This window comes from Leucopleurus acutus, assembly GCF_964270905.1.
Source record: "Leucopleurus acutus genome assembly, chromosome: 2".
NCBI lineage: Eukaryota > Metazoa > Chordata > Mammalia > Artiodactyla > Delphinidae > Leucopleurus > Leucopleurus acutus.
This window is the reverse complement of record NC_139143.1, coordinates 46,339,675-46,357,543: the sequence shown is the minus strand read 5'-3', so window position 1 is coordinate 46,357,543 and position 17,869 is coordinate 46,339,675. Positions and strand designations below refer to the sequence as shown.

The following is a 17,869-nucleotide window of genomic DNA, read 5'->3' as shown; positions in this document are numbered from 1 at the left end:
ACGGCAATCAGAGAAGAAAAAGAAATAAAAGGAATACAAATTGGAAAAGAAGAAGTAAAACTGTCACTGTTTGCAGATGACATGATACTATACATAGAAAATCTTCAAGACGCCACCAGAAAACTACTAGAGCTAATCAATGAATTTGGTAAAGTTGCAGGATACAAAACTATACAGAGAAATCTCTTGCATTCCTATATACTAACAACGAAAGGGCAGAAAGAAAAATTAAGGAAACAATCCCATTTACCATTGCAACAAAAAAGAATAAAATACCTAGGAATAAACCTACCTGAGGAGGCAAAAGACCTGTACTCAGAAAACTATAAAACACTGATGAAAGAAATCAAAGAAGAAATAAACAGATGGAGAGATATACCATATTTTTAGATTGGAAGAATCAATATTGTGAAAATGACTATACTACCCAAAGCAATCTACAGATTCAATGCAATCCCTATCAAATTACCAATGGCATTTTTCACAGAACTAGAACAAAAAATCGTACAATTTGTAAGAAAACAAAAAATACCCCAAATAGCCAAAGCAATCTGGAGAAAGAAAAATGGAGCTGGAAGAATCAGGCTCCCTGACTTCAGATTATACTACAAAGCTACAGTAATCAAGACAGTATGGTACTGGCACAAAAACAGAAATATAGATCAACAGAACAGGATAGAAAGCCCAGAGATAAACCCATGCACCTATGGTCACCTAATCTATGACAAAGGGGCAAAAATATACAATGGAGAAAAAGCCTCTTCAATAAGTGGTGCTGGGAAAACTGGATAGCAACATGTAAAAGAATGAAATTAAAACACTCTCTAACACCATACACAAAAATAAACTCAAAATGGATTAAAGATCTAAATGTAAGACCGAACACTATAAAATTCTTAGAGGAAAACATAGGCAGAACACTCTTTGACATAAATCACAGCAACACCTTTTTTTGACCCACCTCCTAGAGTAATGAAAATTAAAACAAAAATAAATGAATGGGACCAAATTAAACTTAAAAGCTTTTGCACAGCAGAGGAAACCATAAACAAGACAAAAAGCCCTCAGAACGGGAGAAAATATTTGCAAACGAAGTAACTGACAAAAGATTAATCTCCAAAATATAAAAACAACTCATACAGATCAATATCAAAAAAAAACCCCAAACAACCCAATCAAAAAATGAGTGGAAGAACTACATAGACATTTCTCCAAAAAAGATACACAGATGGCCAACAAACACATGAAAAGATGCTCAACGTCACTAACTATTAGAGAAATGCAAATCAAAACTACAATGAGGTATCACCTCACACCAGTCAGAATGGCCATCATCACAAAATCTACAAACAATAAATGCTGGAGAGGGTGTGGAGAAAAGGGAACCCTCTTACACTGTTGGTGGGAATGTAAATTGATACAGCCACTATGGAGAAGAGTATGGAGGTTCCTTTAAAAACTAAAAATAGAACTAGCATATGACCCAGCAATCCCACTACTGGGCATATACCCAGAGAAATCGATAATTCAAAAAGATACATGCACCCCAGTGTTTACTGCAGCATTATTTACAATAGCCAGAACATGGAAGCAACCTAAATGTCTGTTGACAGAGGAATGGATAAAGAAGATGTGGTACATCTATACAATGGAATATTATTCAGCCATAAAAAGGAACAAAATTGTGTCATTTGCTGAGACATAGATGGACCTAGAGACTGTCATACAGAGTGAAATAAGTCAGAAAGAGAAAAACAAATATTGTCTATTAATGCATATATGTGGAATCTAGAAAAATCGTAAAGATGATCTTATTTGCAGAGCAGAAATAGAGACACAGATGTAGAGAACAAACATATGGATACCAAGAGGGAAAGGGGGTGGGTGAGATGAATTGGGAGACTGGGACTGACATGTATACACTATGTATAAAATAGGTAACTAATGAGAACCTACTGTATAGCACACGGAACTCTACTCAGTGCTCTGTGGTGACCTAAATTGGAAGGAAATCCAAAAAAAGAGGCGATATATGTATACATATGGCTGATTCACTTTGCCGTACAGCAGAAACTGACACAGCAGTGTAAAGCAACTATATTCCACTTTAAAAATAAAGAAATAAAAGCCACTTGCTAATAATAGAGACTAAAGTATGATTCTTAGAGGAGCACATATTTCAATTATGTCTGAGCAATAATTTACCTCTCTTAAAAATAAAAGTAATAGTACACATATCAAACTAAATTAATTCAATCCATTAATATAAAGACAGGCTGTTTTTGAGATACAGGGATTTTAGAAATTAAAGGTGGAAAATACAAGAGTCTAAAATAAGCCCATCATTGCTGTACGTCATGAGGAAGGGTGATCACTCTTAGGAAACTTGGCATTGTACTCTTGAATGAGAAATTATGTAAGTATGTATGTCCCTAATTAGTCAATTATGAGTTAAAAATAAAGCAAATCCTGATGTGTTCTATTTAATTACCCTGAGATGCATGCTTATTGAATACCAGGTTGTAAAATATTCCTAATAGAGCTGTTTTAAGCATGGTGATACCTATCAGGGAATAATGTTATATGGAACTTACTAAGAATTTTTAAATGATTAGGTTTATCTGAACATGTTGATGAATCAATTTCCCTTATGTAACACAAACTTCCATCATGCTCCTCCTTTTCAGAATCTTTTCACTATGCCTTCTGGCCCTCCTGATCTATGATAGACTCGTCCAGAGCTTGAGTTTCTTCCCTGAACCCTCAATACCTTGCTTTACTTGAATTCCAATTCTTCCCTGAGGATATATCACCCTCTGTAGACTTCTCGTCCTGGTTATTCTCTCATACCCAAAGTGTCTCAGAGTCAAGAAGCAAAGTTCTCTGCTGCTTTGTCAAACACTGCTTCCCTAAAATTGTGGAAAAGAATAACTAATTTCCGTTAAGGCTCTTGTTATCCTGTCTTCATAGATATTCTCTCCTAGACATTTCCTCTTCATTCCCTGAACATTTTTTCTTCATTTCTTGAGAACAACGATCCTTGATTCTATCTTTTCTCACATTTCAATTGCTGCCACCATCTTTTGTGACTTCAATCAATGTCCATGTGGATAACCTATCCAAGAACCTGGCCTCTCTTGACCAACTTATCCATCTCCAGTGTCTTTACCTTTTATTCCATCTCAGCTGCCCACTCCCACCATCATACTCTGAACCCTTCTCATCACATCACATTAACTGAAAACATTCGCCTCTCTAACCACAGCCCCTTATCTTTCCATAATTCCTGCTCAACTACTACCCTCACATCTGTTCCTTGATATCCTTGGAACTTTCAGTCCACTAACCTTTCTACTTTCCCCTGCCTATCAGTCCCCTTCTAGCTTCACTTCTCTCTTTATTCCACTTAGATGTCATGGTCTACAATGAAAATAAATGGCTTGAAAATACTCGTAACATTTTTGCCTCTCTGTTCATCCCAGACCTCAATTAATAGCTATCTTCAATTAGCTCTCCTATATCTTACACTCCATATTTTACCATTTGCATTAGTATTTAAGCATGCCCAAATCTCCCCTAACCTCAGAAACATCTTTCCTGAACCCCCCCCCCCCTCTATTTTCACAGGCAAACTTGGTGGAAGAGTTGTCTACATGATTGCCACTCTAGTTTGGATTCTGACCCCTCTACCCCAGCAAAACAGGTCCCTCTAAGGCTACCCATTACTTGCATATCCTAAATTCAGTGGACAGTTTTCGGCACTCAGATTATTGGTTCCATCTGGGGCATTTGACGAAGTTGAGTATTCCTTCCTTCAAAACGTCATTCTTGGATTTTGTGATATTTTACTATCTCTTTCTTCCTACTCTACCCCACCTTTCTCCAATCTTTACATCTAGGAATTCCTGAGGATTTTCTCTTCTCACCCAAGACAATCCCACCCACTCCCATGTCTATTTCCTATAACTCTTATGTGTTCACACAGAAATGAAATATGGAGCCAGATTTAATGAACTATAGACATCTAGGCACATATTAAGTACCCTCTATCACTAAAACTTAAGTTGCAACACATTTTCTATAGGTCAGGAGTCCAAATGAGCTCAGGTGGATGTTCCACTTAGGGTCTCACAAGACTGAATAAAAGTTTCAGCTGGGCTGGGATATTATCTGGAGGCTCTGATGAAGAAATCTACTTCCAAGCTCATTCAAGTTGTTAGCCAAATTCAGTGCTTTGCAGTTGTAGGACTGAAGTCCCAATTTTCTAGCTAGACAGACTACTTTGCATAGATTATACTAATTAAGTACTGTCTATACCGGAAGGGTTCTATGTTTATGAGAGAAAGAATGAAGTTTCATTATTAATAACTCATAATGACTACATATAATATTATTAATAAATTTAATAAATTGAATAAGAAATAAAACTTGAGGGAGGAAAAGGCGAGAGGCTATTCCAGATAACTGTAATAGAGAGATTACTATATGGTACCAAAAATGCAAGTGAAGAAAGTAACTGGGGTTATACACTAGGAAAGAATGCCATACGAACAAGTTGAGTGTATGAGAAAAGTTCAACTTATGAGAGGGATATACCATGGTAGGAAGGGTAACTGACAACATTCTAACTATTGAGTATAACTTAACAACTGACTAAAGCAAGTAAATACTAAACCATATGGCTATTTCAACATTTACCAGTCAGGGTTCTTATTTGAAATCACTGGAAGCTAACTGTCTAAGCGGAACAGCAATTTATTAAAGGGACTGGTATGACTAGAGAACCAGGTTTATGGCTAAGCTTCTCAAGAGAAAACCCTAAACCCATACTGCAGAACTGACCTTGTGAGGAAATCTGCTACTGCTTCTACTGGACACTTCTATGCCAAGGTCTTTTCTTTCCTGTAATTATTATTTATTATCGTTCAGCACCAATACAATTTCTGTACCAGCAAATCTATTTCAGAATTACTGATGACTCGATATCAGATTCCTTCAACCTGATGAGAACATAATTTGAGTGCAGCATCTGCTTCTCTGTTCAGTCTGTGCTGAGGTTTCCTAGAGATGAATATGAATGGAGCGTCTAGGTAATAACATGGCTCATGCCCTAGCTACCAGTGAAACTAGGGAAGTGAATTATACAGCTTAACTTAGGGAGGTGCGACTTAGTTGGGACTTCCTCAGACATTAGAAGGTTGCTGAAAAAAGTACGAAGGAGTGAGAAAACATAATAAATGCCCACAACAAAATGTCATATGCTAAGCATACAAAACTCACCTAAAATCCATTAACTTTTCTCCCAATATATATTAGTAGAATCAGAGAATATAGTGCTGGGTAGAACCTTAGAGATCATTTGTTTTAATTCTCTCATCTTACAAACAAGAAACCTGATGCTCAAAATGATTAGATAATTTATCCAAACTGACACAACTAGTTAGTAGAAAGAACTCATGCTTTTCAACCCTTCATATATTTTCCACTGTTCACTGATCAAACTATATGCTTATCTTAATATCAAACTTAAATTTTACCCTCAAGGAAACTCAGGGCTTAGTTCTCAGAAAGTCAGTTTGGTGATACTGGTCATTTTTCTCTCAATGTATTGATTTGAGCAGTTTCTGAAAAACTAGCTGTGAAACTAAATTCTATATGCAGAATTCTAATTTTCTATTATTACCCATGAAAATGAACTGTAATTAAGCTTTGAATATGTTCTAACCATAGTCTGTAAATTTTTTAACTGGATTAAAACTTTCCCTTGCCAAAAGGCTAATATTCTTGCAAGAAGAAGAAGTAATTATTCAAAAGTTATAAGAATAAATGTTTAATTATGAAAGTACCTCTCACTCATATATTATTACATCTTACAAAATTAGAGCTAAAATCACCTAAGTAATCCACAATCACATGATTTCTCTATACAGTTAATATCAACACCTAAGCAAAGAGAACATTAGCACTACAGCACAGACAGAACACATACATTCTTTTAGTATTTTATTTTTACAAGACAGCTGATAGACAGAATTATGAGTCTTAACCTCACAACTGTCATACACTAGCTGTTTTTGACACTAGTTGTTTTTGAAACAGAAGCCAAAAACAAGCAATGAGATTTTGAGCAGGTGGAGAAAGAAAGAAGGCCAAGACAGAGCAACAATTCAACACAGGCACTAACTTTGAGAAGCATGGCAATGCAGAGGAAAAATTCTCTAAGAGCAGAAGATAAATAGTTTTGTTCAGATTTAAATGTTGTCTTAGAAGCTATCTATTTAGCACTTTTTTCTTTTTCTGAACACTCCACAGAAATTTATTGTACTGGTTGTCAGACATATAGAAATACAGAATCAAACATAAGCCAACACATGGTCCATCGACAGATGAATGGATAAAGAAGATGTGGCACATATATACAATGGAATATTATTCAGCCATAAAAAGAAACGAAATTGAGTTATTTGTAGTGAGGTGGATGGACCTAGAGTCTGTCATACAGAGTGAAGCAAGTCAGAAAGAGAAAAACAAATACCGTATGCTAACACATATATATAGAATCTAAAAAAAATAAAATAAAATAAATGGTTCTGAAGAATCTAGGGGAAGGACAGGAATAAAGACGCAGGCACAGAGAATGGACTTGAGGACACAGGGAGGGGGAAGGGTAAGCTGGGACAAAGTGAGAGAGTGGCATGGACATATATACACTGCAAAATGTAAAACAGATAGCTAGTGGGAAGCAGCTGCATAGCACAGGGAGATCAGCTCGGTGCTTTGTGACCGACCACCTAGAGGGGTGGGATAGGGAGGGTGGGAGGGAGACGCAAGAGGGAGGGGATAAGGGGGTATATGTACAGCTGATTCACTCTGTTATAAAGCAGAAACTAACACACCATTGTAAAGCAATTATACTCCAATAAAGATGTTAAAAAAAAACGAAAAAAAAAACCCATAAGCCAACACATGTGATGTAGGTGTGGATAGAAATCATTTAGTTTGACCAGAGGAAAAAAACATATTATTTTGTATGGCTTCATTTTCTTTGTGAAAAGAAGATAATTAATACAGAATTGGGAACAGATAACTCAGAGCAAATAAAGAAACACAAAATACATACCTCTTGATGATACAGTCATTCTCTTCTAATATAAATCAGGTATTTCTATATACAAGGATGCATTTTCCACAGATTAACTAGTGATCACTCAAACCAAATAATGAGAAAGTTTAAAAATCATAGCAAGAATTATAGAATATTCAATTTTATTAAAAGTTATCTTCTTCCCTCTGAAACAGTGCTTGCACTTTTTTTGCCTCTCCTCTGATAAACTGCTGATATCATTTAAAAAAGACATTTTCCCCAAACAGTAATTCTAAAATGAAATTAAAACAAGTTATCAATTTACCCAATAAAGGATAAATATTATATTAAAAACCCATAGGGATATACTATATTTATTATCACCTTTTGGTTTTTAAAGATGCTGAAATCATCTAGCTAAAATGGTATGGTTCTATTGGGAATGAAGGTCCTATAAGATCAAATGCTGCCTGGCATAAATTCAGTGAGACTCTAACCTTGCACTTATGCTTAATACACTTAAAGGCTTAAAAACAACTCTAAAATATTATACCTTTATGTTAATATATAAGTCTACTCCAAATCTGTATATTTATGTGTAAAAATGCTTCTTATTCAATTATGAGAGGAATAAATATAATTCAAAATTTATATTTCCAGCATATCACAGATTTTCTCATAATCTAAATAACTATGTGGCATAGTGTATCTCCCTGGTTTAAATAAACAGTGCAACTCTCCTGCGATTTGCAATGCCTTGCAGGACTTTAGTTAAAAACATGGAGAGAGAGATGACAGACAGACAGTGAGGGAGAGACACTTGTGTGTGATCAGCACCTGGAGGAAAAAAGAGAAAAGGGAGAATAGCTCATAGTACTAAATGGAAGTATTCTCTCAGAAACACTGCAAAATCTTTGTTTAAAAAAGAAAGAGTGGAAAGTATAACAAGGGCAGAGTTTTTTCTGAACCTTTAAAAATAATTTCATAGCAGTTCTGGAAGGATAATCAGTTATGACCTAGGCAGCAGCACAAATTCTATAAAAGCAAATAATTTCTGCAGTATATCAAATAAGATATGGGCTAGATAGCTGTTAAAGTATCACCTAGTTTTAACCTGGAAAGAAAACAATAAATTCTATAAGGAGTTCAGATGATGTCATAAGCAATCCTGTAATAAATGTTTAACAAAGGAATAAATATGTAAGACATCAGGCCAGACTCTGTGAAGATAAAATAAAATACATAAAATAAATCATACATAATCTTCAAGGGCTACTTTTACAGATGACAGAAAGTTATACCTACCTATTTAGGACCTAGATATTTTGTAGGTATGATTACTATGTAAAAAATAGGCTGAGAAAGTTGTTGGGTTGATCACAGATTTTAAAAATTGTGTATATTATATACCATGACATAAACTGTATTTGGGCTATTTGATCAGATACTCACAGAATGATTGTAAGAAGGTTCCAATATCACAGGTAATGACATTTTCCCTTGAAGATTCAGTTTTGTTAAATAAAAAATCTTTTCCCCCACAATCTTTTCTTTTTTCATGCGATGTATACCATACAGTCTAAACCGAACTGCATAATTTCCAATCATCTCAGATTCAACATGATTAAATTTGAATGTTTCTGTGAAGACAGGGCATGGTCCTCTTTGGATGCTGGTTTTTGCTCTCTGTTTCTTTATAGGTAGAAGAACAAGGTGTACTTGCCATGAGTTGCCACCTGTCCTGTTATATGTTGGGATATCTGTGACAGCTGTCACTGTTACCAGAAGCTTCTGTTCTTGTGAGTCATAGTCAAAAGTCACATCCAGTGTGCCATATTTAGCTTCTGGCTCAGGATCAAAAGGTTTAGGAAGCTGTGAAGATGATCCTTGAGCTGACATATCCTAAGAAAAGCAAATTTAAATGTTTTCAATTTTTAACTCTATTATTTAATCTAGCATGTAAATAAGTATCTGATATTTCTTTAGAAGAATGATATGAAAACTGTTTTTATTTGCTATCATAAAGAAAGTAATAATAATTAACAGCCAACTACAATCAAAAGCTACTCTATGGGGACAAAGTAATGTAAGTGGTAAGTTAAACTCAAAAACTTATTATAATAAAGACATAGAATTTAATACCCACCATCACAATTTTGAGAAAGTTGGATATACGTTTTTATCATGAGAAACGAAAATATATACTTCCATGTATATTTCTGCTCCTTTTGTAAAAAAAATTACTAAATTTGTAACATTATAAACAAAACAACTGACAACTCAATATTAGGCTGGAGAGAAAGAGAACATAAATGAAAGTATAATGCTACTGAAAAATTTGGTACCATTTTCAGATTTGTTTCAAATGTCCCCATCTGTAATAGAATGTTAACACATTTAGGCTTGAAAATCAATGGAAATGTGAAATATGAAAGTATAAACTCAAAGGCCTCAAAATACTTGCAGCCAAATATTTATTTTCCATAACACACACACACACTACTTCAATTTTTAACCAGAATTTAAAACTACGTATTATTTTCTAATACTAATTACTGTTGAAAATGGCAGAATACATATTCCAAAAGTTCAAGAAAGCATGAAACTATATATTTTAATTGTAAGGTTAAAAGAAACTGTATCTCTTTTGCCTGGAATTGTCTAAAGTTCCTGCTAGTCTAACTATCTGGAATGTAATAGGAGTTTCAGCTAGTGACTAACAGTGCCAAATTCAGCTCTCTGACTTTTCAGCTATACCACCTCACCCCTTCAAATATTTTAATAAATATTAAGTGTTTTTCATTTTAAAATGTGGGCCAATTTTATAATTTTCTGAATTTTTCTGAACTTTTATTTAATGCGTACTGTAGTAGGCAGTACTACTGACTCTTGGTCTTCCCTTTTCGCATGCCTCAAAAATAACTACCTGGGTTTTAGCCAGAAACACATTGTCTGGCAAGAAACTTTACTTTGAAGTCTTCCTTACAACTGATATAGCAATGAAACTCTGCTCTAGCCAAAGGGAGAGAAACAGAGTTCAGTATGAAACATCCAGATCAGGTTTGTAGAAAAAATTACGTGCTCTTCACTCTCTATCTCTCACTCTTCCCACAAGCAGATACACAGATAGGATGTGTGGGTCAGCTTGGACCATGTGGATTAGGACAACACCCTAGGGGACAGAAGAGTGACTAAAAAGCAGGAACTGGGCCCCTGGATGATGATGTAGAGCAAAGTCACCTACTCACCCAGGAGTATTGTTAAATGAAAGACGAACAATCTTCTGTGGTTTTGTATCTGTATTTGCCATTGCACTTGTCTGCTTGTTACAGCAGCTTAACATGTGCCTAAGTATTGCACCTACTATGTGCCAGGACATATTTTGGGTGGGAGATGCAGCAGAGAACCAAAAAGACACAAGTCTTTGACCTCATAGATCTTACATGTCTACCTACGATGACTCAATTTTGTATGGTGTATGGAAGAAAAGATGACAAGTGAAGAAGAATACTTTAGGAGTAGGAACAAACTCTCATAGAATAATTCAGTTTTTTATGCAATATGATTAGATCAGGGTAAAAATATTCTTACTCTGTTAAACTGACAGTTTAGAACAAAATGTTTTACTGCATGCTACTTCATAATTGCTAATTAAATGATTAATTCCATTAATTTATTTTTCAATTAAATATTTTCTAAAACAGTGTCATGACAGCTAAGATTTTCAAGGTAATAAAGATTTTTATACGGTCTCAGATAACTATTTCTGAATTTTGTTTCTCTTGGTGCCTCCCCTTTTTTTTTTTTCCTGGGCATTCCTTGTGAAACTGAGGGTTAAAAGGGTGGGACTTTTACAGATAAAAGCTACTATTTGTATTCTACAAACGGATAATTAGAAAATAATCCCTCTTTTCAAGGTTCTGAGTCAAAGTTTTCAATAATCTTTAGCCAGCAACAGGTCATCAATACAGTTAATGAACTCCTTGCCAGGGAATCCTTCTGAACCCTCCTCACTCCTCTCCCAGTTCAACTGTGTAGGAAGATAGGTTCTAAAATAGCTGGATCCTGGATTAAACCAATAGGAAGGTAAGAATTTTCTATTTGATAAATAATATCTATTAAAGGAATGGTAGGAAGCAAAGTAAACTTGAAAAAACACAAGAATGAGTTTTACACTAACACAGGCTATCAGCACCTAAATATTTATGTGACATGCATTTGCTGTAGTTTGAACATATTGTTTCGCTGTAGAAGACACAAAAACAAGCAGGATGGAGGAGACTCAATAAGAAGTGTGAACACAGCAAGCTTCTGAAATATGGGCAAAACTCACAGGTTCTGTTAACTACAGATAATAAGTAAGGAAGTAACTTGAGAGACACAGGCAGAATTCAGAAGATGTGGTAAATATATAAAATAACTAAGTTAATAACTTGTTAAGATATGTCAAAGACAGAATAAACAGAAAATAAGATAGAACAAATGACTATTACCTATGGAAAGGGATGGAAAGGCCAAGCTATGATCATGTCACCTCTGGGCTGACAGCTCTGTCACCCACGTGTTCTATTTAAGAAATGCAGATAAAATCTATGTCTATTTAGTAGACTAACTGCAAGTTTTACTTGTGGCCAGGAGTACTTGCTCCTGCATCTCTCCCATAAAACAAGTATGTGTTTTTGGCCCCTGGCACCCTTGTTCGAATCTCAACTTTTGTCCTTGTTACCGTGCCGTAATTAGGGAATGCTGATGGAGCAGAAAGAGTAAGACTGAACATAAGGACATTATATAAACCAGGATTCACACGGTGTTTGTTGTCTTGCCACCTGTACCTAAGGGCATCCTATCCTAAGTGTGTTCTCCTACCTTATCTTGCTCCTCTTTCTTCTTGCTTTATATTTGAAATAGCTTAAAACACACATACACACATGCATGCACACACTCACACAAGTGTAACCTGAGCATCTTAATTTGGTCTGTGAGTCCTCTGGGATAGCTTGCCTGGTGGTGTACTTGGAGGGTACCAATACTTCAAAGTAATTTCGCACACAATGATTCAAGTCAAGAGGGTCAATAGAGCGTAGTTGTTAAGACCACTGTTTTTGCAGTCAGGCAGACCTGGCTTTGAATTACAGTTCTACTGTTTAAGAGCTACTTATACCTGGGCAACTTGCTTAATTCTCTGAGTCTTAATGTTTTCATTTCTAAAATGGAAATAACAACTTTCTGAAGATGAGGTTGTTAGAGTTAAATGAGCTATGTAAAGCTTATAGAAAAGTTATTGGCACAATTGGTGATAGCTATTATTATTGTTGTTAGTTCTACAATCCAGGTTTCACTGTTTATGTGCTGGCTATCTATATAGTTTGTAAATCTATAAAATAGTAATAATATTAGAAATAGTAGAAGAGTAGTAACAGATAAAAAGTGTTCCTAGAAATTATATAAGAAAAACTTTGAGGAAATTCTATTCAGAGCTGTACTTTCATTATTTAATTTTGGCAGTAGATAAAAATTCACCTAGTAAGAACACTGACACACTGCAGTATCATGAAATGTTGCCTGGGACAAAAGTTGTAAAAACTTGCCATCTGGAAAAAAAGGAAACCTAAAAGTAAATACTGCCTAATGAAAACCTCTAGATTACCTTTATAGATTTTATCATCATTGAAAGATTAAAACAAATCCCTTTTAGAACATGGGAAGACTTCAAAAGTATAACACACCTATTTTTGTTGTTGTTTTCACATTTTTTGCTCCAAAAAAAGGAGATAACTTAAAACACAACCAACCAACCTCTCTGAATGCATGATGCCATGAATTCAAATTTCATTAGTAAAGCTGAGCATCACTTATCCCTTCCATATTCCATGGTATGGAAATGCAGACATTATTCTGAAAGGCTTGTAAAACATTAAAGGGCCACCTCCCAATAGTAAAAATATCCAAATAAAATAATTTAAAAAATAAACACAAACATAAATAGGAACCTTAAGATAAAAGAAATGGGTAATTCCAGAATGTTTTATGTAAAATGTTAAAAAAAATTTTTTTTAAACCCCTACTGAGGTTGAACCCTGAGGCAAGATACTTCTCAATATCTTGCATATTGCTCTCATTTTTATCTACCTGTCCTCTTTTGAAAGGGAGTTGAAGGTTGGGACAGCCCTGAAAAGTCTGCTGGATAAAAACAGAAACTGGTACCATAAGCCATAAAGGACAAGATAGTGATAAAACCTTCTGACCAAGAGGATAAGCACAGGATTATTATTATCTTCCAAATAACATTCATTTAAAAAATTCTATGTGCTTTTACTTACTTCAGGGCTCAGGACTGCAGTGCTGTCACTTGGAACATCTTCTTCATATCCTTTATTATGAAAACTTTCTATTTCATGACCTGTGCTTCCTTCACTTGGACACTTGTTATATGAGCATCTTGGACTGTTGCTGCAGTGGGAAAATTCACATTTACTGTCCCCAATTTCTGAGGGTGTACATGAGAGATGGGGAGAACCACTGTCATCCTGATATGGTGGTGGCTGCAATTCATCCAGTGGGGGTGTTCTTCTCATTCTCTGAATGCAGTTTCCTGATAATGATTAAGAATCTGGTCACTGTTTCCAATTAGCCTCGACATGCAGTACAGTCCACAATAATTGTAATAACTTAAAAAAACTGGATTAAGATTCTGTGGCAAAGTAACTACTAGATTTACTAATGAGTTGTCTTCTTCCCTAGTTCAGATGCAGAAATCAAATAATCTGGTTTCCCATTCCTCTCCTCCTGCATAATAAGATCAGGAAAAATAAAAGTTATATAACGAGACCCTGTTTTATACTATAAAAATGGGAGAGCAAAAAATACTAGTGAAATTGATGACTTATTTAGGTCTTTCTTTCAAAACAATCCTAGAGCATACAAACTTCATTTATTCCCTTATGATCTGTGACCTATCTAGCCACAATAGTAAAAGTATGGTAGGTGAAACAAATATAAACCTCATTTATTGTCTTCAACTACTGAGATGAACTTAAACTAGCATTCACCTTAGCAGAGTCGGAAACTATTTTCCCACATCTATCCTAGATCCAGAATCCTGGAATGGGTTCACTCTGAATGGAGGCCTAATTCCCCCATCCCCAGCAAAGCCTGGAGTCTGCATTCCACCCCGCCTGCATTATAAAGAGGCCACACCCTGCTCCACCACACCCCGAATCTGTATTCCTTCTAAAGTACGGCTCCACCTTGTCCATAGCGCGCATCTCCACCTCCAGCAGTTAATCCGAAACTACATTTTCTTCCTCTCTTAAATTATGCTTTTAACTTTTACCGTAATGATGTATCTAAATAACTGAGAATAAACATGTCAGTGAACAGGATAGAGGTGGGGACAGGAGGGTATGTAAGGAAATAGAGTTCAGTATACAACTGAGGAATAGCGAAGTCTGTGTAGATAAATCCTGGACACAATAACAGATATTAAATTTAAACACTGCTCATTTCTTCCTTTAATGGACTGTGACTCTCCTTTCTCAAAAGGGACTCTGAAAAAAGGTAGTTTGTATTGTAATTCTTATAATGGAGTTCAGTTCAAATGTTCAATAGGTCTTCTGTTCTTCCTTAGAAAAACTTTACATAAGAACTATAAAACTCATTGAAAAATTACTACAATGTCTGGTTCAAATGAAAAATATTGAACTTAGCATAGATTTACATATTTGCTCAGAAGCCCTAATTTTGTAAAAAGAAATTAAATGTCTCACCTACTGAGTCTAACATACCCACTTTAGAAAACATAAGCACAAAGTAGAAAAGTTAATGACTTAATATAGTTGAAGCTAAATTGGAGAAGATAGAATAGATTAAATAGATGGATTGCAAATAGTAGCTAATAAAACACAATAAACCAGATTTCAGAACAGGGCTTCCAGGAAAACTTTTGTTTTCCTGACAAAAGCAGGCAGACTCAACTGGCATGCCCCTTTTGTCCACTGGCCTTTCCCCCTCCTCCTGCTTGGAGGTGCTGCACTCATCTTGTAACCATGAAGTAACAAGCATGAGAATGAAAACTAAGAATAATGAAGAAGCACCTGAAAAATCACTAAGTAGCTATCTCCAAACTTCTTGATGCCTGAGACAAATAAATCCCTCTTTGTTAACAAAAACAGGGACTTCCCTGGCAGTCCAGTGGTTAAGACTCTGCGCTTCCACTGCAGGGGGCATGGATTCGATCCCTGGTCTGGGAACTAAGATCCCACATGCCTCGCAGCATGGCCAAAAAACAAAACAAAACCTGATATTTGAATTTTCTGTTGTTTCTAAATATATTCTCTACTGATAGTTTTTAAATCACTAAAACAACATCTTCTCTCCCTTTAAAATGTATATTTAATCAGCCATTGAATTATAAGTTAAATTGTAATATCTAAATACTTACTGTACCATGAAGTCAATCAAAAAATTCCCAATGTAGTGGTTCTAAGAATCAGCATGCCATCTTTTCCTTTACCTTAATTTTTTCAAAAAGAGAGATGATCTTTCCAAGAAGTCTCTCAGCATATTACCCCACAGATCTCACTGGACAGAACTGGGTCACATGTCTATTTCTAAACCCATCTGTAGTAGGGGGAATGTGATTACCATAAATGGTTTAGATTAATCAGAAGCCATCAAATTGAAGCTGGGGATGGGATCCATTTCACTGTTCATATCTATATGGAAAAGAGTAGATGCCACTCACCAAGAAAAAAAAAGAGAGAAGACTCAAATTAGAAATGAAAGAAGAGAAATTACAATTGATACCACATATAAAAAGGATCATAAGAGATTAGTATGAAAAATTATATACCAACAAATTGGACAACCTGGAAGAAATGGATAAATTCCAAGAAACATACAATCTACCAAGACCGAATCATGAAGAAATAGAAAATCTGAACAAACCAATTACTAGTAAGGATATTGAATCAGTAATCAACTTCCCAACAAACAAAAGTCCAGGATCAGATGGCTTCGCTGGTGAATTCTATCAAACATTTAAAGAAGAACTAATACCAGTCCTTCTCAAACTCTTATAAAACACAGGTGAGGAGGGAACACTGGCAAACTCGTTTTACGAGGCCAGCATTACCTAAAGCCAGACAAGGACACTACAAACAAAGAAAATTATAGGCCACTATTCCTGATGAATACAGATGCAAAAGTCCTCAAGAAAATATTAACAAACTGAATTCAAGAATATATTAGGAGGATCATACATCATAATCAAGTAGGAGTTATTCCAGGGGATGGTTCAACATATGGAAACCAATCAATGTAATAAAAAACATTAACAAAGTGAAATATAAAAATAATATGATCATTTCAATAGATACAGAAAAAGCATTTGGTGAAATTCAACATACATTCATGATAAAAACCCTCAACAAACTGGGTACAGAGGGAACATACATCAACATAATAAAATCCATATATGAAAAGCCCACAGCTAACATCATACTCAACAGTGAAAAGCTGAAAGCTTTTCCTCTAAGACTGGGAACAAGACAAGGATGCTGATTCTCACTGCTTTTATTCAACATGGTCCTGGAAGTCCTAGCTACAGCAATTAGGCAAGAAAAAAAAAAGACATCCAAATTGGAAAGGAAGAAGTAAAACTGTCTCTATTTGCAGATGACATAATATTATATATAGAAAACCATCAGGAGTCCACCAAAAAACTGTTAGAGCTAATAAACATAATCAGTAAAGTTGGTGGATACAAAATCAATATAAAAAAATCAGTTGTGTTTTTATCAACTAACAATGAATTATCATAAAAAGAAATTAAGGGGAAAAAAATCCCATTTACAATTGCATTAAAAAGAATAAAATACCAAGGAATAAATTTAACCAAGGAGGTGAAAAGACCTGTACACTAAAAACCGTAAGACACTGATGAAAGGAGTTGAAGACACAAATAAAAATGGAAAGATATTCTGTGCTCATGGATTGGAAGAATATTGTTAAAATGTTCATACTACCCAAAGCAATCTACAGATTCAATGCAATCGCTATCAATATTCCAATGGCATTTTTTCCATAGAAATAGAATAAAAAATTCTAAAATTTGTATGGAAACACAGAAGGTTCCAAATAGCCAAAGCAATTTTGAAAAAGAAGAAGAAAGCTGGCGGTATCACACATTCTGATTTGAAAGTGTATTACAAAGCTATAGTAATCAAAACAGTATGGTATTGGCAAAAGAGCAGACACATAGATAAAGAGAACAGAATAGAGAGCCCATAAATAAACCCACACATGTACGGTCAATTAATTTATGACATAGGAACCAAGAATATACAATGGGGAGAGGACAGTCTCTTCAATATATGGTGGTGGGAAAACTGAAGGGCCACATGCAAAATAATGAAATTGAACTACTGTCTGACCTCATATACATAAATCAACTTAAAACATAAGACCTGAAACCATAAAACTCCTAGAAGAAAACATAGTGGGTAAGCTCCTTGACATTGTTCTTAATATTTTAGATCTGACACCAAAAGCAAAGGCAACAAAAGCAAAAATAAACAAGTAGGATTACGTCAAACTAAACAGCTTCTGCACTGCAAACAATCAACAAAATTAAAAGGCGACCTACAGAATGGTGGAAAATATTTGCAAATCATATATCTGATACGGTGTTAATATCCAAAATACATAAAGAACTCACACAACTCAGTGAAAAAACAATCTGATTAAAAAATGGGTTGAGAAACTAAAAAATGTCTTTGGTTAAAA

The 17,869-nt window shown here is 35.1% G+C and overlaps 1 protein-coding gene across 2 annotated transcripts in view; it reads right to left on the bottom strand.

Annotated features, from left to right (window-relative positions):
- Positions 1 to 17,869, bottom strand: part of SYT14 (synaptotagmin 14) — a gene marked incomplete at its 3' end in the record, with an annotated part of 217,283 nt that overhangs the window by 59,012 nt on the left and 140,402 nt on the right. For both annotated transcript variants that reach the window (XM_082832664.1, XM_082832665.1), the window contains exons 4-5: positions 13,405 to 13,676; positions 8,537 to 8,986 (exon numbers count right to left, since the gene is read on the bottom strand). In XM_082832664.1, coding sequence (XP_082688790.1) covers positions 8,537 to 8,986; positions 13,405 to 13,676 — 722 coding nt within the window. The remainder of the gene's footprint in view (positions 1 to 8,536; positions 8,987 to 13,404; positions 13,677 to 17,869) is intronic.